General features: G+C 51.3%; 1 protein-coding gene across 2 annotated transcripts in view; it reads right to left on the reverse strand.

The window, feature by feature from the left end:
- Nucleotides 1-22036, reverse strand: part of LOC138750917 (rhotekin-like) — an 87247-nt gene extending 65211 nt beyond the window's left edge. For both annotated transcript variants that reach the window (XM_069913045.1, XM_069913044.1), the window contains exons 1-4: nucleotides 21833-22036; nucleotides 9671-9870; nucleotides 7214-7275; nucleotides 2435-2488 (exon numbers count right to left, since the gene is read on the reverse strand). In XM_069913045.1, the coding sequence (XP_069769146.1) occupies nucleotides 2435-2488; nucleotides 7214-7275; nucleotides 9671-9870; nucleotides 21833-21904 (388 nt within the window). In that variant the 5' untranslated portion in view covers nucleotides 21905-22036. The remainder of the gene's footprint in view (nucleotides 1-2434; nucleotides 2489-7213; nucleotides 7276-9670; nucleotides 9871-21832) is intronic.
- Nucleotides 22037-24046: the final 2010 nt, after the last annotated feature.

Raw genomic sequence — 24046 nt, forward strand, 5'->3', positions numbered from 1 at the left:
TTACCAATTGAGATCCTACTTGAAGGACAAATTAGGAAGCAGTCTGAGTTTGCCAGAGGGAAGTAACTTTGAATATGTGATTACAGATACAATGATAATCAAAAGATTTATAACAAATATGTATATTAAACTGCAAGAAAAGGAGAATGAGGAAACAAATGGTAAAACTAAACAAAAATGGGAACAAGATTTAAATATAAAGATAAAAAAGGAAACATGGGAGAAGTTATGTTCTGGAACGATGAGAAATACAATAAAAATGAGGTTACGTATGATACAATATAACTGGATGCACAGACTATACATTACACCTCAAAAGTTAAATAAATGGGACCCAACAGTATCTGACAGATGTTTTCGATGTAAAAAAGAAATGGGAACAACAATTCATGCAATCTGGACGTGTGAGAAAGTAGAAAAATTTTGGGAAGATCTAAACCAGATATTAAATAAAATTACAGAAAACAATATACCAAAAAATCCAGAGATCTTCCTCCTAAGTAACATAAAAAACAAAGAATTTGGACTTGATTTGGATGGTGCACAAAAAAGATTTGTTAGGATAGCCCTCGCTGTAGCAAAAAAATGTATTAGGTCAGCCTGGAAATTAGAAGATAACTTGAGAATACAACAATGGTATATAGAAATGAATAAATGTACTCCATTAGAAAAAATAACATATAGTTTAAGAAATAATACTGAAATATTTGAACAAATATGGGAGCCTTACATGAAACACAATAGAGAAAACCTACCGGGGACATTCACTACCTAAATTAACGAAAGGAGAAGGAAATGAAAAGAATTGACTCAGTGGAATTTCTTGTTTATTTTTATTGAGTGACAACATTGTTTGATTGGTTTAATGTATCTTAGATTTTGTACTTTAAATGGATGGGGAGGGAGGTAGGGAGGGTGGGATGGGAGGAGGGAGGGGGGGGAGAAAATGACACTGTATATATTTGAAAAGGAAAATGTATGTATCATGGTCAATGTGGAAAAAAAAAAAAGATTGATAAGTCCCTGGGGCTGGACGCGATAAACCCCAGGGTGCTGCGGGAAGTGAGGGAAGAGAGAGCTGGGGCAGTAGCTATGATCTTTGAATCTTCTTTGGCCACAGGGGAGGTGACAGAGGATTGGAGAATAGAAAATGTGATCCCCTTGTTTAAAAAAGGTAATAGGGAGAATCCTGGGAATTCTAGACCAGTGAGTCTTACATCAGTGGGGTGTCAACTATCGGAGAGGATTCTTCAAGATAGGATCTATAACCATTTGGAGGTCCAGTCTACTCAAGGAAACTCAGCGTGGATTAGTGAAGGGAAGGTCATGCCTCATGAGTCTAATTGAATTTTTTTTATGAGGTAACAAAAGAAATTGATGAGGTTTGGTCGGTAGCTGTGATTGACATGATTTTAATAAGGTGTTTGACAAGGTCCCCACAAGATATACATCCAGAAAGTCATGAGACATGGGATCAGTGGAACCTTGGCCGTGTGGATAAAAAATTGGCTTGTAGGAAGAAATCAAAGGGTAGTAGTGGAAGGATAAGAGACTTGATAGAGGTCTGCAAAATTATGAGAGGGACCGATAGGGTGGACGGCCAGCCTGTTTCCCAAGGCAGGATCAACAAACACCAGAGGACGTGCGTTCAAGGGAGGGAGGGAAGTTTAGAGGAAATGTCAGGGGTGAGTTTTTTTTTTTTACACAGAGAGTTGTGGGGGCCTGGAATGCCTTGCCAGGGGTGGTATTGGAGGCTAGAACATTGGGGGCATTTAAGAGACTCTTAAACAGGCACATGGATGGAATAAAAATAGAGGGTTATGGGGTAGGGAGGGTTTAGACTTTGCTTTTTGTTTGGAATATATAACTTGGCACAACTGTCCAAAGGCCAAAGGGTCTTTGTTGTGCTGTTCTATGAAGGTCAGGTGCTGATGTCTACCGACTGCTTGGGAAAACGAACCTAAACCCACTTAACAAATTTCCTCCCATCCAAGCCCTTCGAACTCTCCTGCTGCTGTGATGTGTTCCTCAATGTAAAAGGCAACACCCCTGCTCTCTCATGGTGCCAGGAGCAGTTGTCCCTGATTTAAGCTGCCTTTCCCGTCCCTCCCTCAGCCAGATTTCTGAAATTGCGATAATGTTCCAGTACATGACCAACAACATGATCACCTCCTTCTGATTCCTCCGCTACACCCACGTAACCTCCCTGAATGAATATTCTCCTGAAGTTATGCCATGATGTTCTCCATCACTTGTTTCACAGCTGGAGCAGATGCCAGTTCCCTTGGCCAATTCCATCTGGTTATAGCTCCCAGTATCATGTACCTATCCATGCAGAGTTCATCCTCCTTCCTGCCTGAAGACCCTGCCCATACCTCTCCACCTCGCACAGACATCGCCACCAACATTCACTCAAGCACGTGCTCATTCTCACCTCCCTTATTTTTGAAGTAGTCCGTGTCTTTCCATATCAAAGGAATGCGGAGTTCTGTTAATACAAAAAAATCATAAGGTTTAGGAGAAACTGCTGGAAAATTGAGCAAACAAAAAGAAAGTGGAGGGTGTTATGAGCCCGGAGGACCCCAAAACCCAGCAGCAATAGATATTCACCAAAACAACTGGTTACTTAAACAAAATTTGCTCTTAATTATCTATTTATTATTAACTTAACTTTACCTAACTTAACTCCTTCTAATTCTAAACGCACGTGTATGTGATGTGTGTGTAGGTTCAGAAAAGTTCTTTGGTTCACAGTCCAATATCACTTCTCATTCCTCTAAGTTCATTGGTTTTAGGCAATTCTTAGACTGTGCACAGAGTTTCACATTTATAAAGTTCACCAGGCTGAGGATCAGCTTCTTCCCACAGGCACTGAGAATGCTGAACGACCAAAGGAACTGCTCACACTGACCCTCCAAGACTTGACAATATTTATTTGTACTGTTTCTCTAGATGAGTGTTTGCCTGCTTTTTCACCAAGGACCAGAGAACATTGTTTCGTCAGATTGTACTTGTACAATCGGATGATAATAAACTTGAACAAATGTTTGGAGAAGAACCAGCACTTTACCTTCTTTAACCTCCACATGTTCCAGCACATAAGCACGTACTGACCTCACCCTGATCCAGGTCCTTTTCTCTTGTGAATACTGATGCAAAGTTTTCATTAAGGATCCCCTTCCCTACATCCTCTGCCTCCAGGCACATGTTGCCTCCTTTATCCTTCAGTTCCCCCACCTTCATTCTCGACATCCTTTTGTTCTTCACATACGCATAGAACACCCTGGGCTTCTCCTTAATCCTACATGTCAAGGCCTTCTTAGGCCCCTTCGATTTCTCCTAAGTCCCTTCTTTAGCTCCTTCCTGTCTACCATGTACTTCTCATGAGCCCTTCCTGTTTCCTGCTGCCTATATCTAACATATGCTTCCTTCTTCCTCTTGACTCGCTGCCTCACTTTTCCTACCAGCTTTTCCCTGTCTCAGTGGGAAAAGCCTTTCCAGTTCCCAAAACATCCTCTACGTTAAGTGCAAGCTTTCCTCCCACGCTTCTCACTGTGCATGTCCAAAGCAAAGAGCAGGAGTGGGTAAAAAATTCAAAACAATGTCATTAGATCCTCCTTCCTCGTTTTCATTCAGGCCCCCACCAATGAAGGGCCCAGGCCTAAAATGCTGGTCCCCCTTTCCTTCCTCTGGATGCTATGTGACCTGCTGAGGTTGCCCAACACCTTTGTGCATTGGCATCAGGTAGGAGAGACAGGAATGACCTTCATGCCTTTACGTTTAAGGCTGTCCAAGTTTACACTTGGCTTCACCTGACAGTAGATGAGGCCAAAGACATGTATGTGTGGGAAGGGTGAAGGCGATGAGAATGGTCAACTGCTGGAAATTGAAGCTGCGAACCACAGCTACGGTGCAGGAGGTCGGCAAAGCTATCACCCAACCTGCAGCCAGTATCACCGAAGTCGAGACCACCACAAAAGTTACATCAATATCAGGAGATGAGGGCTGGATGACATGACTCTGCCTCACCTAGAACCATAGAACAGAACAGAAACAGGCCCTTTGGCCCTTCTAGTCAGTGCCAAACCATTTTTCTGCTTAGACCCACTGACCTGCACCCAGTCCATATCCCTCCATCCCTCTCCCATCAATGTACCTATCCAAATTCCTCTTAAATGTTAAAACTGATCTACATTCACCACCTCAGCTGGCAGCTCATTCTACACCCCACCACTCTCTGCATGAAGAAGTCCCCCTCTAGGGAGGAGTCACGCGATGGAGTAGTGGCCGGACGGTGAACTCCAGCCATCTCCAGAAAAGTCGGGAAAAACAAGAGAAAACACAAAGGCACAGAAATAAAAGTTACAGAAAAGTGAATATAAAGGTGGAAAGAAGATGGCGACAAAAAAAGAAAAGTCGAAAGCAACGGTAAGAAGAGAGGAAGAGAAGACAAAGGAGGAAAAAGGTGAAGGCCTTACCTGTCCGAAGAGGCCCGCTGCGGAGAGAGAAACCCGCTCCCTCAGGTCGGTAAATAATGGACTACAAAAATGGCTCGCAGAGCCGAGCAAAAGTGCGCAACCGCGCATGCGTGAAGTTTCGCGCATGCGCGATGCGAATGAAAAAAAACACACCGACGGGAGGGGGGACCAGCTGGGGAGTCGATCTCCACAGCCGGCAACGACAGCTGCAGAACACCTGCAGCAAGAAGAGACCACAGAAGACAATAGAAACAAGAAAGAAGAGGAGGAAAGGGCAACAAAGAAACAACAGATGGTCAACCCAGAGGAAGAAGAAGAGGAAGAGGAAGAGTACAGGGAAATAGAAGAAGAAAAGATAGGCAAGGTAAAGGATATACTTGCTCTTATTAAAGGATACATGGAGTCATTTAAAGAATGGCAAAAACAGGAATTTAAGGATTTAAGAAAAAGAATAAACAACACAGAAGAGAAAATAATTAAAATGGAGATGACCTTAACAGAAATGGGAAAAAAAATGGACAAGATGGAAGAGCGGGCAGTAGCAGCAGAAATGGAGGTAGAAGACTTAAAAAAGAAATTGGAGGAATCTAATAAAAAAACTAAAGAGACACAAGAACTACTAGCTCAAAAAATAGATACAATGGAAAACCATAACAGAAGAAATAACATAAAGATAGTGGGCCTTAGGGAAGATGAAGAAGGCAAGAATATGAGGGAGTTTATAAAAGAATGGATCCCTAAGACCCTAGGATGTCCAGAACTACAGCATGAAATGGAAATAGAAAGGGCACATAGAGTATTGGCCTCTAAACCACAACCACAACAAAAACCAAGATCTATTGTAGTAAAATTCCTAAGATATACTACAAGAGAAAAGGTACTGGAGAAGACAATGGAAAAAGTAAGAGAGGGCAACAAACCACTGGAGTATAAAGGGCAAAAAATCTTCATTTATCCAGATATAAGTTTTGAACTCCTAAAGAAGAGAAAAGAGTTCAATACAGCAAAGGCGATTTTATGGAAGAAAGGGTATAAATTTATACTAAAGCATCCAGCGGTATTGAAAATATTTATTCCAGGACAACAAAACAGACTATTCTCGGATCCAGAAGAAGCACGAAAATTTGCAGAACAATTACAAAAATAGACTGAGGGAGGAAGACGGGTAATGAGAGTTAAAATGATCACGATTGATATGTATGTGGGTAAAGACAAAAATAGACTGAGGGATGAAGACGGGTAATGAGAGTAAAAATGATCACGATTGATATGTATGCAGGTAAAGAGGTATAAGAGTGAATAGAGACAATGAGCATACATGAATGTATCTGTACTTAGAGGAAAATATAGATAGTATAGACAAGAATTAATAAGGGAAGGTAATGGAATAGAGAGAATAAGGAGGGAATTAAAAGAGGGACCTTTGTGACATATGAAAATGAAATCTTTTCTGGGGGAGGCGGGGTGGGGGGAAATAGCGGTCACTGCAAAATCAGTTGACGCTTGCGAGTGGATTCGCAAATCCAAATGGAGAGGGGAGATGTGGTTGTCCGACAAGGGATAAAGGACAACTCAGGAGGTGAAGGGGAGATTGGGGATAAATAAGATAGAAATAGGAGAATAAGGAAAATGTTAGATGTTGTAGGAATGTTGTCTTATAAAGAGTTGAAAATAAGAAAACAGAAATGGAAAAGGAGGAAAGGTAATGATGGAAAAACGGAAAGAGAAGATAAACAAAATATAAAAGGGCTACGCTGAACTATATGTCTTTAAATATTAATGGAATACATAACCAAATTAAAAGGAAGAAACTACCAAATTTAAATGAATAAATGTATTCCATTAGAAAAAATAACATATTGGTTAAGAAATAATATTGAAATATTCGAACAAGTATTGGAGCCTTACATTAAATACAATAGCGAAAACCTACCGGGGACAAACATTACCTAAGTTGATGGAAGGAGAAGGAAAGAAAAGAATGGACTCAGTAGAATTTCTGGTGTAATTTTGTTGAATGACAACATTGTCTGACTGGCTTAATGCAACCTAGATTGTATACCTAAAATGGATGAGAGGGGGGGGTGGGGGGGTGGTTTGGGAGGAAAGGGGGGGGGGAGAAAAAGTCACTGTATATGTGTGAAAAGAAATAGTGTATATCATGGCTAATGTGATTAATGGTGTGAAAAATAAAAAAATTTAAAAAAAAAAAAAAAAAAGAAGTCCCCCTCTAGTTCCCCCTAAACTTTTCCCCTTTCACCCTTAACCCACGTCCTCCGGTTTGTATCTCACCTGCCCTCAGTGGAAAATGCCGACCTATATTTAAGGAAAGAGGGTGGAGTAAGGGTGGGAAGGGGTGAAAGGGGGAGAAAAGGGGGAAAAGGGGAAGAAAAAGGTGGGAAGTGGAAGGGGGAGGGGGGGGGGGGAAGGTCGTTCCTCCGGAGTTGTAAGACACCGTGAGGCCTCAGTGGGCTGGATTGTCAATATGAAGGAGCTGGTAACCAGGGGCCTGAATCATTGATGCAGAGACGCAAGGCAAATCCCAGCATGGAATCCAATAGATGGGTCCCAGAATCCTTCATAGATAGAAACCTGTGGCCTTGACGCCCTCTTCACCACCTTCTCTGGTTTGACAGAATTTGCTACGTTGCTGTCAGACATCTCGTGGACAAACAGAAACCAAAGTCACCCTTATTCAGAACCATATGTTAACCATTTTTCCCCTTCTTCCCCACCTGATATGCTGACGGATGCCTTGCATGGTTGTCGATCTTCAAGGAGACCAGCATCTGAGGATCTGCAGAAGAACCAGAAATCATTACATTGTATTGCGCAGGTCCTTTGTCCCATCTAGATCCCGCTGTCCAAGTTGGCATTCTGGGCTCATCTCATTTGCCTCCATTTGCACGGCACGGTTGGCGTAGCGGATAGCGCAACGCTGTAACACCACCAGCGATCGGGACCGGGGTTCAAAGCCCACGCTGTCTGTAAAGAGGTGGAACATTTTTCCCGTGTCTGCATGGGTTTTCCTCCCACTATTCAAAATGTTCCGGTGGGGGGGGTGGGGTGTAGGTTAATTGGGTGGCAAGGGCTCATGGGCACAAAGGGCCTGTTACCGTGCTGTAGGCCTGAATTTAAATTTAGAATCTCCCCCAAAGCCCCTCCTGCTCAGAAACCCATCCAACTGCCTTCTGAACAGTTACTGTGTGCTGCTTCTGCAGTTCCCTCAGAAGCTCATTCCAAACACACCAATGGTGAAGAAGGCAGGCTCAGCAAGCGTTGTGGAGCGCTAGGAGCATGTCAAGACACTGAGACATCCTGGTCATCCAAGAGAGGTCTCAGCTGTAACGGTTGACTGTGGCACTAGAATAAAGTTCTAGAAAGTGGGTTTCCCCCATGCAAAGGCTGTGCACTTCAAACTCCATCACCTTCCTGTAATCAACTGATAACTGACATCAGGCTCACTGTCCTATAATTTCAGAACTACACGATCTACCCTCCAATCTTCTGGCACCTCAGCTGTGGCTAAAGATGTTGTGCATGAGCCTCCCACAAGGCCTGAGAGAATATCTTGTCAGGCCCTGGGGATTTATCCACCCTTATTTGCTTTCAGACAGTGAGCACTTCCTCCTTTGTAATTTGTACAGGTTTATGACCTCACTGCTTGTTTTCCTGACTTCCCACGACTTTGTGCTTGTTTCCTGGGTGAATACTGATGAAAAAAACATTTAAAATCTCCCCATCTCTTTTGTCTCCGTACAAAGCCGACCACTCTGATCTTCAACGGGACCAATTTTATCCCTTACTCTCCTTTTGCTCTTAATATACTTGTAGAAACCCTGAGGATTTTCCTTCACGTTGTCACCAAACCAACCTCACATCTTTTTTCCTTCCTGATTTCTTTCTTGAGGTTTTCTTGCATTTTTTTATTCTCCTCAAGTCCCTCATTTACTCCATGTTGCCTCTATCTGTTCTACACCTCTTTCTTCTTCTGAAAACCAAGGTTCCCTCTGCCTGCTAACCTCACCTTTAATCCTGAGAGGAACATACAAACTCTGTACTCAAAATTTCCCCTTTGAAGATCCTCCACTTACCTCGTACATCCTTGCCCAAAAACAACTTATCCCAATCCACGCATTCTCGATCCTTCCTCATTTCCACAAAATGGGCCTTTCTCCAATTTAGAATCTCAACCCAAGGCCCAGACCCATCCTTCTCCATAATTAACTTGAAACTAATGGCATTATGATCACTGGACCCAAAATATCCCCAACACATACTTCTGTCACCTGTCCTGTCTCGTTCCCTAATAGGAGATCCAGTATCACATTTTCTCTAGTTGGTACCTCTATAGAAAACTTTCCTGAAAATGTCAGGTGAAGTTTAATGCAGATAAGTGTGAGGTGTTGCCAAATTTGGAGAATTATGTGTAGTTTTGGTCACTGAACTACAGGAAAGATATCAATAAGATAGAAAGAGTACAGAGAAGATTTACTGGGATGTTGCCCGGACTTCAGGAACTGAGTTACAGGGAAAGGTTAAACAGGTTAGGACTTTATTCCCTGGAGTGTAGAAGAATGAGGGGAGATTTGATAGAGGTATTTAAAATTATGAGGGGACAGACAGAGTAAATGTAGGTCTGCTTTTTCCACTGAGGGTGGGTGAGATACAAACCAGAAGACATGGGTTAAGGGTGAAAGGGGAAAGGTTTTGGGGGAACATGAGTGGGAACTTCTTCACACAGAGAGTGGTGGGGTGTGGAATGAGCTGCCAACTGAGGTGGTGAATGAGAGCTCAATTTTAACATTTAAGAGGAATTTGGACAGGTACATGGATGGGAAAGGTATGGACTGGGTGCAGGTCAGTGGGACTAAGAAACAAAATAGTTTGGTACAGACTAGAAGGGCTGAAGGGACCCGTTTCTATGCTGAAATGTTCTCTGGTTCTTTGGTTCTCGTGGTGGGATCACATGGTAGGTGGCGGAATTGGCAGAGGAGGATGTATTGGATGCGGAAGCTTGTGGGGTGGTAAGTGAGAAGGGGGATCCTGGATACTCTCAACAAATTCTCGACCCAGTCATCTCCATCTAACAAATCTGTTGCTTTCACACCATTCACATCTGTCTAGCGACATTGTTCCCTCACTCAGAGTGACCCTCTGGAGGTCTGTGCGATAACGATCTGGCCACTTACCGCCTTGCCTGACGTTGCTTCACCTGAGCTTCCTTCATTCTCTGCACCTTAGACATGTAGGATATGATTCGGGCATTGCAGACCATCAGGCTCTTCGCTGCCTCCAGCATCTGGTCCCTCTGAGAACACGCTGCAAGGAGTTTGCAGGCTCCATCCCGCATTCGGATCTCATAGTCAATCTTCTTCTGGAAATCGGAGTCCTGGAAAATGTGGAACAGAGAACATGGCAGAGTGAGCGAATGCTTGGGTATGGACCTGCAAAGGGGAGCTCAAGATCAGAATGCTGCTGAGTGCACATTCACAGAGAAGTGATACTGACATTTTACAGAATCAGGAAAGGAAAGCTGAGAATATTCTGCAACGTAAAAACGCCACTTAAATCACTCTGTTACCCTGGCTCAATGAAGGAGCCATTCACCTTGGCTCCAAGCACACAAACCCTTGCCTCATACTCTGCCCATCTCAAAGTGCAGAGAGGCAGAAGAAAAGGAACGTCAACAAGGGGAGCAGGAGTCGGCCGTTTGGCCATCAAACCTGCTCCACCATTCACTGTGATCATGGTGGATCTGGCCATGGACTCAACTGCACCTACCAGCATGAAACTGTACAATCTATCAACAGCGGGTGTGGCCAGGGTGACTGCATATGCCATCGCCCACCCCTCAGGGAAGAGATTGCTGAGACATTAGTGAGGGTCTTTACATCCTCCCTGTGCAGAGGGGAGGTGCTGGAGGATTGGAAAATGGCAAATGCAGTCCCCTTGTTTATGAAAGGCGAGGGAGAATCCTGGGAATTGTAGACCAGTGAGTCTTATTGGCAAACTATTGGAGAAGATTCTTAGCAACAGGATTTCTGAGCATTTTGAGAAGCACAGTCTTTTCTGGGATAGTCAGCGTGGCTTTAGTGAGAGTGAGGTCGTGCCTCACAAGCCTAATACGAAAAGCTCAGCAGCTCACAGCTCAACACCAGCCAATCTCCACCTTTCTCTGGCTGTAGCCCCCGAGGACACTGCTCAAAATCTCTGGGCCCCCTACCCTGTGCAGCAGCCAAGTCTTGGTTTCTTCCGCACTTCTCTCTGACCAACTACATTAAAAAAAACTGTGAAAATATTTATGTTATGCGAGGTGGCGGAGGGGGGGGGGGGGGGTCGGGGTTGTTTCCCCTCAGGACTCCTGTTGAGAATGGCTGGTCTGTAGAAAGTAAAGGGCAACCAACAATTCAGGCCCAAGACCTTGGTCATGCAAACATAAAACAACAGGCAGAACCCTGAATAAAGAGGCAGGGAGGGAGAGGAGAGGAGGGTGGAAAAGGAGGGGAGGGAGAGGAGGGGAATGGAGAGGAAAGGGAGGGATGGGGACATGAGGGAGGGGAGAGGAGGGGAGAGGGAGGGGGTGGGGATGGGAGGGGGTGGGGATGGGAGGAAGGGGACAGAGAAACAGAGAAAGGGACACAGGGGAGAGGGTTAACGGAAATTACAGCACTCAGTGTTAATGGCGTCTGGCTGCAGACTGCCAAGACTGAATATGAACATTAGAGCACAGTACAGGCCCTTCAGCCCATGATGTGGTGCAGACCAACGTAAACCTACTCCACAACAATCGAACCTTTCCCTACCTCACGCCCATAACCCGCTATTTTCTTACATTCATGTGTCAATCTAAAAACCTTCTGAATGCCCCTATTGTACCAGCCTCCGCCACCAACCCCGACAATGCATTCCAGGGACATTTGTGACTGCACTTGACCCCAGCATCTGCAGATATTCTTGTTTAATTTTATGAGCCTAAAAGAGTTTTTAGAGAAAGTAGATATTGTGTTTTCAGATATTCAGAAGGCGTATGACAACATTTCTCATTGTGGGCTTGTTCATAAAGACATGATGCGTGGGATCCCTAAAAAGTTGGCTGTTTAGATTCAGAATGAGCTTGCCTGCAAGTGTCAGTAAATGGGACAAGCATTTGGAGAAATCCAGTCTATTCAAGGATGGTCAGCAGGGCTTTGTGAAGGGAAAGTCATGCCTCATGAATCTAATTGAGTTTTTTGAGGAGGTAACGAAAGAAATTGTTGAGGGTCAGGGGGTAGATGTGGTCGACATGGATATTAGTAGGGCATGAGAAAGGCCCCCATGAGAGACTTATCTAGAAAGTCACGAGGGATGGAATCAGTGGAACCTTGGCTGTGTGGATAAAAAGTTGGCTTGTAGGAAGAAAGCAGAGAGTAGAAGTGGAAGGAAAGTATCTGCCTGGAGATCGGGGACTAGTGGAGGGGCTGCAGGGATCTGTTCTGGGACCCCTGCTCTTTGTGATTTTATAAATAACCTGGATGAAGAGGCGGAAGGATGGGTCAGTAAGTTTATTGATGATATGAAGGTTGGAGGAGTTGAGGGTGGAGCTGAAGGTTGTTATAGGATACAGACAGGATGCAGAACTGTGCAGAAAAGAGGCAGATGGAGTTCAATCCAGAGGTGTGTGGTGATGCATTTTGGAGGGTCAAACCGGAAGGGAAGTACATGGTTGGATAATTAAGAGTGTGGATGAACAGAGGAACATTGTGGTCTAAATCCAGACATCCCTCAAGGTCACCTCACAGGTTGATGGGATAGTTAAGAAGGCCTGTGGGATGCTGGGCTTCATTAATGGGGTGACTGAGTTCAGTAGAGAGGTCATATTGAGACCACATGTAGAGTATTATGTTCATTTCTGGTCACCTCATTACAGGAATGATGTGGAAGCTATGGAGATAGTGTAGAGATTTACCAGGATGTTGCCATGAGTCTTATGAAGCAAGGTTAGCAGAGCTAGGACTAGAAGGATGAGAGGAGAGATCAACAAGATTATGAGAGGCAGAGACTGGGTGGACGGTCAGCACCAGTTTCTCAGGGCAGGATCAGCAAACACCAGAGGATGTGTACAAAGTGAAGGGAAGGAAGTTTAGGGGAGAATCCCAGCATCCCATAAGCCTTCTTAACTATCCTATCAACCTGTGCAGCGACCTTGAGGGATGTATGGAGGGAGGTCCCTCTGTTCACCCACAACATCATAGTTGGAGGGGTGCCCAGTGCACTCCCCTTCACATAAAAACATATGTTCAGGTGTGCACGTCCTTGGGCATGAAAGATTTGGCCTGGCCGTGTGGTGGGGCTAGTCTTTCCCTCTGCTGATTCAGTTCCACCGTGAGGGTTTCCAGATCCTTGGCAGTGGCCAAGATCTCCCCTGGGATTACCAACGGTGCACCGTAAACCATTTCCGCTGCAGAGGCATTAAAGTCCTCTTTCAGCGCGGTGCATATCCCCAGGACCCAAGGCAGTTCATCCGCTCAGTTGGGCCCCTTGAGCCGGGCCATCAAGTTGGTAGAACCTCTCCACCAACTTGTTGGCCTGTAGGTGATGTGCCATGGTTTGATGGAGTTGGGTTCCCAACAGTTTGGCCAGCACCGCCCAGAGCCCTGAGGTAAACTGCACTCCCCTGTTGGAGGTGAGATGTTCCAGGACTCCAAACCTGGACACCCAGGTGTTGATTAGTGCCCTGGCACTGATCTCCAGGTGGATCTGGCTGAACCTTCACCCAGCTTGCTCAAACATCTGGGGAGTTTGCACCTTAGATGCCTGGCAAAGCTGCAGGTCTTGGCCCACTGACTGACCTGCTTGCGGAGCCCACGCCAGATGAACCTGCTGGCCACCATCTTCGCCATGGTTCTGATGACCCGATGTGCTAAGTTGTGCACTACGTTGAAGACCTGCCATCTCCATACTGATGGCACGAAGGGGCAGGGTTTACCAGTGGAGACATCACAGAGGAGCGTCTGGATGCCAGGAACAATGATGACCTCCTCCAGCTGCAGCCCAGAAAGCGCCGTCTTGTATGCTGGGATCTCAGGGTTGCCTTGGCTAGGGCTCTGGGAAAAGGGAGGTCCCAGCCCACCGCATCCATCAGCCGCTGAAAAGTGTGAGCTGCATTCTTAAGTCCGAAGGGTATCTTCATGAATTCGAACAGGCTGAAGGGGGCAATTATGGCGGTTTTAGGTATGTCCTTGGGGTGAACTGGGATCTGATGATAACCCCTGATTAAATCGACCTTTGAAAACACTCATTCCCCTTGTAAGTTGGTGGTAAAGTCCTGGATATGGGGCACGGTTATCTGTCTGGTGTGGTGGCCTCGTTGAGGCATTGGTAATCACCACATGGACTCCACCCTCCTGCTGCCTTCGGGACCATATCCAGGGGTGAGGCCCAGGGGCTGTTTGACCCCTACTCCTCCATTTTCTTAAGTTTCTCTTTGGCAAGGGCAGGCTTTTGAGGGGGTGGGGGGGGGGAAAGAGACAGGAGGCTCTCAGTGAGGATGTGGGCCTTAACCTGTGCTTCAGTTCCGCGGAGAACTGTGGTGCCACAATTGTGGGGAACTATGCCAGGCTGCATGTGCAGGCGTTGGACAGTGTGACGGAGTTGAAGTGGGGGCCGGTAGTTTGGCTTCCCCCAGGGGCATCGTTTGAAAAGTTCTGGCATGCACTAAATGCTGCCCTTTCAAGTCTACCAGCAGGCAGTGGGCGCACAGAAAATCGGCTCCCAGGTGTGGTTGTGCCACTGCCACAAAAGTAAAAGTCCACTTAAATCAGTGGCCACAAATGGTGCGGGGGCCTTAAGTTTGCATAGAGTTCTGTTCACTGACCTCAATGCTGGGCCCAGCTTGGAGTTCCAGGTGTCATAGGCTGTTGGCAGGGGGTGGGGGAGGTGGAGAACGGACACTTCTTTTCACACCAGTGTTCACTAGGAACCGCCTTCCTGACAGAGTCCCAAATGTGGAGGAGGCTGTCACGTTGGCCAGCCACCACAGACATTAATGACGGCTGGCCATTGTGTTTCCTGGAAACACGCAGGGTGGGCGGCATCGACGAGCTCCCGTACCCCATCGTTGATGATAATACCAATATGGTGGGATAGAGGGGTCCGCTTGCCTCTCCGTTTGCTGTGGCCTTGTTACTGACTGGGCTCGTGGCTTTGCGTTCTGTTCCACTGAGGCACTGTTTTCTTTCTTCACTCTTCAGAGCACATCAGCCCAGGCTGCGACTTTCCTGGGGTTGCTGAGGTCCTCATCGACAAGCAAGAGTCAGATATCCTCCAGCAGCTGCTCCAGAAATATCTGTTCAAAGACCAGGCAAGACTTGTGCCCCTCAGTGAGTGTAAGCATCTCTCTCATGAGGGCGGATGTGGCCCGGTCCTCCAAACTGTCCACGTGCAGCAGATGAGCGGCGTGCTCGCGCTGTGATAGCCTGAAAGTGCGGGTTAGTAGCTCTTTGAGGGCACCGTATTTGCCTTGCGCTGGAGGCTGTTGTAGGAAATTGACGACCCTCGCTGCCGTGTCCTGGTTGAGCGAGCTCACTACGTAGTAGTAATGTGAGTCGTCGGTGATCTGTCGAAGGAGGAACTGGGCCTCGGCCTTTTTGAACCAAATATGAGACTGCGATGCCTGGAACATTAGCAGTTTTAGTGAGACCGCGGGGAGAGCTGCTTGATCCATCGTCTTCAGGTCTAACTGGCACTTGGACTTGCCTGGGTCACCAATGTAGCGAGTGCGCTACATGAAGTGTGAAGAGCGACACACACACACGGTCAAGTCGAGGTTGAAGACTGATTTATTACTCTGCCAACTCTATTTATATTCACTCCCGGCCTCTAACGACAGAAGAGATGTCATCACAGTGCCGGCCTCTGACTGGCTGGCATTTCTGCCGCTTCCCGCTGTGTGGGCGGTCACATGATCCCTTGTCATACAGGATTTTCCCTGAAGGAAACCCTGCTGGCTTTGGGATATTCAAGTGGTTCTCAACCTTTTCCTTTCCACTCACATCCCACTTTAAGGATTCCCTGGGTCTAAAGGGTGGGGCCAGTACTGCACGCACTGCACTCCACCTAAAAGCTCCTTTGTGCAGGCCTGAGGACAGGTCCACGTCCTCCCCCTCCACGTCCTCCCCCTCCACGTCCTCCCCCTCCACGTCCTCCCCCTCCACGTCCTCCCCCTCCACGTCCTCCCCCTCCACGTCCTCCCCCTCCACGTCCTCCCCCTCCACGTCCTCCCCCTCCACGTCCTCCCCCTCCACGTCCTCCCCCTCCACGTCCTCCCCCTCCACGTCCTCCCCCTCCACGTCCTCCCCCTCCACGTCCTCCCCCTCCACGTCCTCCCCCTCCACGTCCTCCCCCTCAAAAGATGCTCACAAACACAAGCTAGCATGCTGGAACATCAGAACCATGCTAGACAAGGCCGACAGACCTGAACGTCAGTCTACCCTCATTGCACATGAACTCCTCAGACTTGACATTGACATAGCCGCTCTCAGTGAAGTCCGCCTTGCAGATGTAGGCAGCCTCCAAGAACGCGGCGCAGGCTACACACTCTACTGGTCTGGTAAGCCTATGGATGAACGATGCCTATCTGGTGTAGGCTTCATGGTCAAGAACTCCATTGCCTCCAAACTCGAAAACCTACCGACAGGCCACTCGGACCGGATCATGTCCATGCGACTCCCCCTTCAAAACAAGCGTCGCACCACCCTCCAGGCGGAACCAGCAGAAAAGGACAAGTTCTACACTGACCTGCGCAACCTCATTCAACCGCCCCCCCCCCCCCCCCACAGCCAACAAGGTTGTCATCCTTGGCGACTTCAACGCTTGCGTCGGCAAAGACTCAGAATCCTGGCCAGGAATCCTTGGCAAGCATGGCGTCGGCAAGTGCAACGACAACGGGCGCCTCCTGTTGGAGCTCTGCGCAGAACAGCGGCTTGTCATTACTAACACCCTTTTTCAGCAGAGGGACAGCCTGAAGACCACCTGGATGCATCCACGATCCAAACACTGGCACCTCCTGGACTACATCCTGGTGTGAGAAAGAGACAAACGAGATGTGCTCCACACCAGGGTCATGCCCAGCGCGGAATGCCACACTGACCACCGGCTGGTTCGCTGCACGCTCAACCTTCACTTCAAGCCAAAGTCCAGGAACAGTAAAGCCCCCAGAAAGAGGTTCAATGTTGGAAACTTGCAGTCAGACGAAGTGAGAGGAAACTTCCAGGCAAACCTCAAGGCAAACCTCAAAGCAAAGCTCGAGGATGCAATCCGCCTCACGGACTCGTCCCCTGAAACCCTCTGGGATCAGCTGAAGACTACCATACTGCAATCCACTGAAGAGGTACTGGGCTTCTCCTCCAGGAAAAACGAGGACTGATTCGACAAAAACAGCCAGGAAATCCAGGAGCTGCTGGCAAAGAAGTGAGCTGCCCACCAGGCTCACCTTACAAAGCCGTCCTGGCCATCTTCAGCGCAAACTCCGGGAGATCCAAAATGAGTGGTGGACTAGCCTCGCCAAATGAACCCAGCTCAGCGCGGACATTGGCGACTTCAGGGGTTTTTACGAGGCTCTAAAGGCTGTGTACGGCCCCTCACCCCAAGTCCAAAGCCCGCTGCGAAGCTCAGACAGCAAAGTCCTCCTCAGCGACAAGATCTCCATCCTCAACCGAAGGTCAGAACACTTCCAATCTCTTTTCAGTGCCAACCGCTCAGTCCAAGATTCCGCCCTGCTAAAGCTCCCTCAACAGCCCCTAAGGCTATAGCTGGATGAGGTCCTCACCCGGGAAGAGACAAATAAGGCAATTGAACAACTGAAAAGTGGCAAAGCAGCAGGTATGGATAGAATCCCCCCAGAGGTCTGGAAGGCTGGCGGCAAAACTCTGCATGTCAAACTGCATGAGTTTATCAAGCTTTGTTGGGACCAAGGAAAACTGCCTCAGGACCTTCGTGATGCCATCATCATCACCCTGTACAAAAACAAAGGCGAGCAATCACATTGCTCAAACTACAGGGAAATCACGCTGCTCTCCATTGCAGGCAAAATCTTCGCTAAGATTCTCCTAAATAGAATAATACCTAGTGTCACCGAGAATATTCTCCCAGAATCACAGTGCGGCTTTCGCGCAAACAGAGGAACTACTGACATGGTCTTTGCTCTCAGACAGCTCCAAGAAAAGTGCAGAGAACAAAACAAAGGACTCTACATCACCTTTGTTGACCTCACCAAAGCCTTCGACACCGTGAGCAGGAAAGGGCTTTGGCAAATACTAGAGCGCATCGGATGCCCCCCAAAGTTCCTCAACATGGTTATCCAACTGCACGAAAACCAACAAGGTCGGGTCAGAGACAGCAATGAGCTCTCTGAACCCTTCTCCATTAACAATGGGGTGAAGCAAGGCTGTGTTCTCGCACCAACCCTCTTTTCAATCTTCTTCAGCGTGATGCTGAACCAAGCCATGAAAGACCTCAACAATGAAGACGCTGTTTACATCCGGTACCGCACAGATGGCAGTCTCTTCAATCTGAGGCGCCTGCAAGCTCACACCAAGACACAAGAGAAACTTGTCGTGAACTACTCTTTGCAGACAATGCCGCTTTAGTTGCCCATTCAGAGCCAGCTCTTCAGCGCTTGACGTCCTGTTTTGCGGAAACTGCCAAAATGTTTGGCCTGGAAGTCAGCCTGAAGAAAACGGAGGTCCTCCATCAGCCAGCTCCTCTCCATGACTACCAGCCACCCCACATCTCCATCGGGCACACAAAACTCAAAACGGTCAACCAGTTTACCTATCTCGGCTGCACCATTTCATCAGATGCAAGGATCGACAACGAGATAGACAACAGACTCGCCAAGGCAAATAGCGCCTTTGGAAGACTACACAAAAGAGTCTGGAAAAACAACCAATTGAAAAACCTCACAAAGATATACAGAGCCGTTGTCATACCCACACTTCTGTTCGGCTCTGAATCATGGGTTCTCTACTGGCATCACCTACGGCTCCTAGAACGCTTCCACCAGCGTTGTCTCCGCTCCATCCTCAACATTCATTGGAGCGACTTCATCCCTAACATCGAAGTACTCGAGATGGCAGAGGCTGACAGCATCGAATCCACGCTGTTGAAGATCCTACTGCGCTGGGTAGGTCACGTCTCCATAATGGAGGACCATCGCCTTCCCAAGATCATGTTATATGGCGAGCTCTGCACTGGCCATCGTGTCAGAGGTGTACCAAAGAAGAGGTACAAGGACTGCCTAAAGAAATCTCTTGGTGCCTGCCATATTGACCACCGCCAGTGGGCTGATATCGCCTCAAACCGTGCATCTTGGCGCCTCACAGTTCGGCGGGCAGCAACCTCCTTTGAAGAAGACCGCAGAGCCCACCTCACTGACAAAAGACAAAGGAGGAAAAACCCAACACCCAACCCCAACCAACCAATTTTCCCCTGCAACCGCTGCAACCATGTCTGCCTGTCCCCCATCGGACTTGTCAGCCACAAACGAGCCTGCAGCTGACGTGGACATTTACCCCCTCCATAAATCTTCGTCTGCGAAGCCAAGCCAAAAGAAAGAAAAAAAGAAAGAAGAGTGGAAAAAAGTTTGAAAAGCACTGTTTTAATCGTCCCACATTTACTCGTTATGTGCACGGTTTCAGAACTCCAAAGGAAATGGGCCAATGACAATTTTTCTCAAGCAAAATATTTCAGGAACAATTGGGTCTCGAGCAGTGGTTCTCACCCCTTCCCCCCCCCCACCCCCCCACAAATCACAGCGAGAAACACGACAGGCTGCAGACGCCATGATTGAAGTAAAACACCGAGATGCCGGAGGAACTCAGCTGGTTTATTCAGCATCTAGGATCTTTTGGACAAAGATATATCGCTGACGTTTCGGGCCTGAGCCCTTCTTCCAAGGTAAACAAAACGGAAAAGGTAGAAGCAGGATGTATCAGAAAGTCTCAGAATTCACCAACAACAGGTGTTAATTGAATGTGGTAAAGGGCTAGGTAAGAATTGATCATGTCTGTGTGAAGGGAGAGAAGGTAGGGAGATGGGGAATTTTAATGAAAGCCAGAGATGAGGTATTGTTCCTCCATTTTGCAGGAGGTCTCAGTCTGGCAGTGAATGAGACCTCGGACAAACATGTCGGCAAGGGAAAGGGGCGGAGAATTGAAACAGGTGCCCACTGGTGGATCCACAATCTTACGGCGGACAGAAACGAGGTGCTCAACCAAGCGATCTCCCAGACTGTGTCCAGTCTCTCCGCCATCAAGGAGACCACAAGCGGATGCAGGAGACGACCCCCTGCAGATTCACAAGTGAAATGTTGCTTCTCTTGGAAGGACAGTTTGGGGCCCGAAGAGTGCTGAGGGAGGAGGTGTAGGCACAAGTGGAGCATCTCCTACAGTCGCAGGGGAAGGTCCCAAGGGGACGATTGGTGGGGAGGGAGGAGTGGGCAAGGGAGTCGCAGAGGGAGAGGTCCCTGCAGATGGTGGAGAGGAGAAGGGAAGATGTGTCTGGTGGTGGAAACAGTGGAGGAGGATGTGATTGAGGAGGATGTGATGGAGGTGGAAGCCGGAGGGGGTAGGTCAGTGGAAAGAAAAAGTGTGAAGACCACTGGTCGGGAGATGTGGTCCATAAACATATCCCCCAACATCTTCCCAACCACGGTCTCCAAACTCTTCACAAGTTCATCCCAATCATTGCTTTTGCCATTTGTCTTCCACAGTTGAAGGGTTGAGCACAGAAAGGTCCCCCCGCCCCACCCAGCGGGCCCTCCTCCCCCAGCACCTGGCCAGGAAATGCTGGACACCCCCCCTCCTCTGCCATTCGGCCCGTCTCCTCCTTCCTGTCCGAAATGTCTCCCAAGTTTCCATCAAAACACAGGAGGGCGTTTAATGGAGATCTCGGAGCGTGGGCTCAAGGAACTCAGGCCAGGACCACCCTGTCTCCCCCACCGGGACCGTTTGTTCCCCCACTCCGGCCGGACGCCCTCAGGCCGGGACCCCCCCCCACTTCCGGTGCTGGACCTGTCCACGTCTCCCCCTCCCGTCCCCCTCCGCCCGACCCCCGTCCCCATCCGCCTCCCCCCTCCCCCCGTCCCCCCCCCCCCGTCTCCCCCCGTCCCCCCCCCGTCTCCCCCCATCTCCCCCCGTCTCCCCCCGTCCCCCCCCCCCCCCGTCACCCCCCCCCCGTCACCCCCCCCCCCGTCTCCCCCCGTCCCCCCCCCCCCGTCTCCCCACGGCTCCCCCGCGTCTCCCCCCTCTCCCCCCCCCCCGTCTCCCCCCGGTCCCCCCCCCCGTCTCCCCCCGGTCCCCCCCCCCCGTCCCCCCCCCCCGTCCCTCCCGCGTCTCCGGTCCCCCCCAACGTCCCCCCCCTCACCCCCCCGTCTCCCCCCGTCTCCCCCCTCCCCCCCCGTCACCCCCCCCCGTCTCCCCCCGGTCCCCCCCCCCGTCTCTCCCGCGTCTCCGGTCCCCCCCAACGTCCCCCCCCCCGTCTCCCCCCGTCCCCCCCCCCGTCTCCCCCCGTCCCCCCCCCGTCTCCCCCCCCGTCCCCCCCCCCCGTCCCCCCCCCGTCTCCCCCCCGGTCCCCCCCGTCTCCCCCCGGTCCCCCCCCCCGTCCCTCCCGCGTCTCCGGTCCCCCCCAACGTCCCCCCCCTCACCCCCCCCGTCTCCCCCCGTCTCCCCCCTCCCCCCCCGTCACCCCCCCCCGTCTCCCCCCGGTCCCCCCCCCCGTCTCTCCCGCGTCTCCGGTCCCCCCCAACGTCCCCCCCCCCGTCTCCCCCCGTCCCCCCCCGTCTCCCCCCCCCCGTCTCCCCCCGTCCCCCCCCCCGTCTCCCCCCGTCCCCCCCCCCGTCTCCCCCCCCGTCTCCCCCCCGGTCCCCCCCGTCTCCCCCCGGTCCCCCCCCCGTCCCTCCCGCGTCTCCGGTCCCCCCCAACGTCCCCCCCCTCACCCCCCCGTCTCCCCCCGGTCCCCCCCCCCGTCTCTCCCGCGTCTCCGGTCCCCCCCAACGTCCCCCCCCCCCCCGTCTCCCCCCGTCCCCCCCGTCTCCCCCCGTCCCCCCCCCGTCTCCCCCCGTCTCCCCCCGTCCCCCCCCCCCGTCTCCCCCCGTCCCCCCCCCGTCTCCCCCCGTCTCCCCCCTCCCCCCCCGTCTCCCCCCCGGTCCCCCCCCCCCGTCCCTCCCGCGTCTCCGGTCCCCCCCAACGTCCCCCCCCTCACCCCCCCGTCTCCCCCCGTCCCCCCCCCCGTCTCCCCCCGTCCCCCCCCCCCCCCGTCTCCCCCCGGTCCCCCCCCCCCCGTCCCCCCCCCCCCGTCCCCCCCAGGCCCGCGACCTGCAGACTCCGGGCCATCTGCCGAATGTAGAGCAGGTTGAGATCCTCCATGATCCGGAGCGACTCGTCCATCGCCGCCGCTCTCTCTCTGCCCGGACATCGCCAGCCCCGCAGCCACGGCCCCGCTCGCTGCCGCCGCCCGAGCAGGTGGGTCGGGCCGCCAGAACCGGGCGGGATCAGCGCAGCCCCGCGGCCGGAGACACGTTCCCCTGGATGGAGGCGCATCCCCTCCCACTCATCATCCCTTCCCCCTCATCTCTCATCCTCTTCCCCCTCCCCTCCCCTCCCCCCTCATCCCCCTCCCCTCCCCCCTCATCCCCCTCCCCCCTCATCCCCCTCCCCTCCCCCCTCATCCCCCTCCCCTCCCCCCTCATCCCCCTCCCCTCCCCCCCTCATCCCCCTCCCCTCCCCCTCATCCCCCTCCCCCCCTCATCCCCCTCCCCTCCCCTCCCCTCATCCCCCTCCTCTCCCCCCTCATCCCCCTCCCCTCCCCCCTCATCCCCCTCCCCTCCCCCCTCATCCCCCTCCCCCCCCCTCATCCCCCTCCCCTCATCCCCCTCCCCCCCCTCATCCCCCTCCCCTCATCCCCCTCCCTTCCCCCCTCATCACCCTCCCCTCCCCGTCATCCCCCTCACACCATCCCCTCCCCTCCCCCTCATCCCCATCCCCTCCCCCTCATCCCCATCCCCTCCCCCTCATCCCCATCCCCTCCCCCTCATCCCCATCCCCTCCCCCTCATCCCCATCCCCTCCCCCTCATCCCCATCCCCTCCCCCTCATCCCCTCCCCTCCCCTCCCCCATCATCCCCCACCCCCCCCCTCATCCCCTCCCCTCCCCTCCCCCATCATCCCCCACCCCCCATCATCCCCCTCACCCCCCCCATCATCCCCCTCACCCCCCATCATCCCCCTCACCCCCCATCATCCCCCTCACCCCCCATCATCCCCCTCACCCCCCCATCATCCCCCTCACCCCCCATCATCCCCCTCACCCCCCATCATCCCCCTCACCCCCCATCATCACCCTCACCCCCCCATCATCCCCCTCACCCCCCATCCCCTCCCCTCCCCATCATCCCCATCCCCTCCCCCTCATCCCCTCCCCCTCATCCCCTCCCCCTCATCCCCTCCCCTCCCCCATCATCCCCCTCACCCCCCATCATCCCCCTCACCCCCCCATCATCCCCCTCACCCCCCATCATCCCCCTCACCCCCCCATCATCCCCCTCACCCCCATCCCCTCCCCTCCCCATCATCCCCCTCACCCCCCCATCCCCTCCCCTCCCCCTCATGGCTGAAGTGGGCCCCTAGTGGTCAAGGAGGCCCTCTGTGCCCCATAGCTGCCTGGGGACGGGGATGTATGCCCCATCGGCATCATCCTGGGCTGAAGGATGCTGTGGAATGATGGGTGCTCCTGCTGGTGCCACGTCCCTTGTTGAGACGGTGTCCTCCCTGCCACTGCCGAACCTAACGTAAGACCTGCTCGACCAGGGTTTCGGCCTTGTGTGTCCGGACGTGCTTACACAGAAGCACCGGTCCTGGGGACGTGAGCCATGTTGGGAGGGATATTCCAGTCGCCGACTTCCTGGGGAATGAGAACAGACATTCATGAGGGGTCTCGTTGGTAGCCGTACATAGAAGTGACCGAATGGCATGGAGCACCTCGGGCAGGGCGTCCTGCCAGAATTCAACGGCCCACCCTTTTGACCTGAGAGCCAGAAGGACTGCCTTCCAGACCACCCCATTTTCACGTTCCACTTGCCCATTGCCTCTCGGGTTATAACTAGTCGTGTGAGTACTCGTGATGCCCCTCGCTGTCAGGTACTGGCGCAGCTCATCACTCATGAAACTAGACCCCCAGTAAATATGGATGAAAGTGGGGTAGCCAAACATGGTGAAGATCTGCTCCAGGGCCCTGTTGACGGTGGCCGTGGAGTTGTCCAGGTAAGGGATAGCGAAAGGGAAGTGTGAGTATTTGTCCACTGCCGTGAGGAAGTAGACGTTTTGGTTCGTGGAAGGCAGGGGCCCTTTGAAATCCATGCCGAGAGGATCGAAGGACCGAGTGGACTTTACGACATGGGCCTGGGGCGGGCGGAAGAAACGGGGTTTACCCTCCACGCAGACCTGGCAGACCTCAGTCATGTCCCTGATATCCCTGATGGTATACGGCAGGTTCCGGGACTTAATGAAGTGGTACAACCTGGTGACACCCAGA

This window comes from Narcine bancroftii, unplaced genomic scaffold (assembly GCF_036971445.1).
Source record: "Narcine bancroftii isolate sNarBan1 unplaced genomic scaffold, sNarBan1.hap1 Scaffold_305, whole genome shotgun sequence".
NCBI lineage: Eukaryota > Metazoa > Chordata > Chondrichthyes > Torpediniformes > Narcinidae > Narcine > Narcine bancroftii.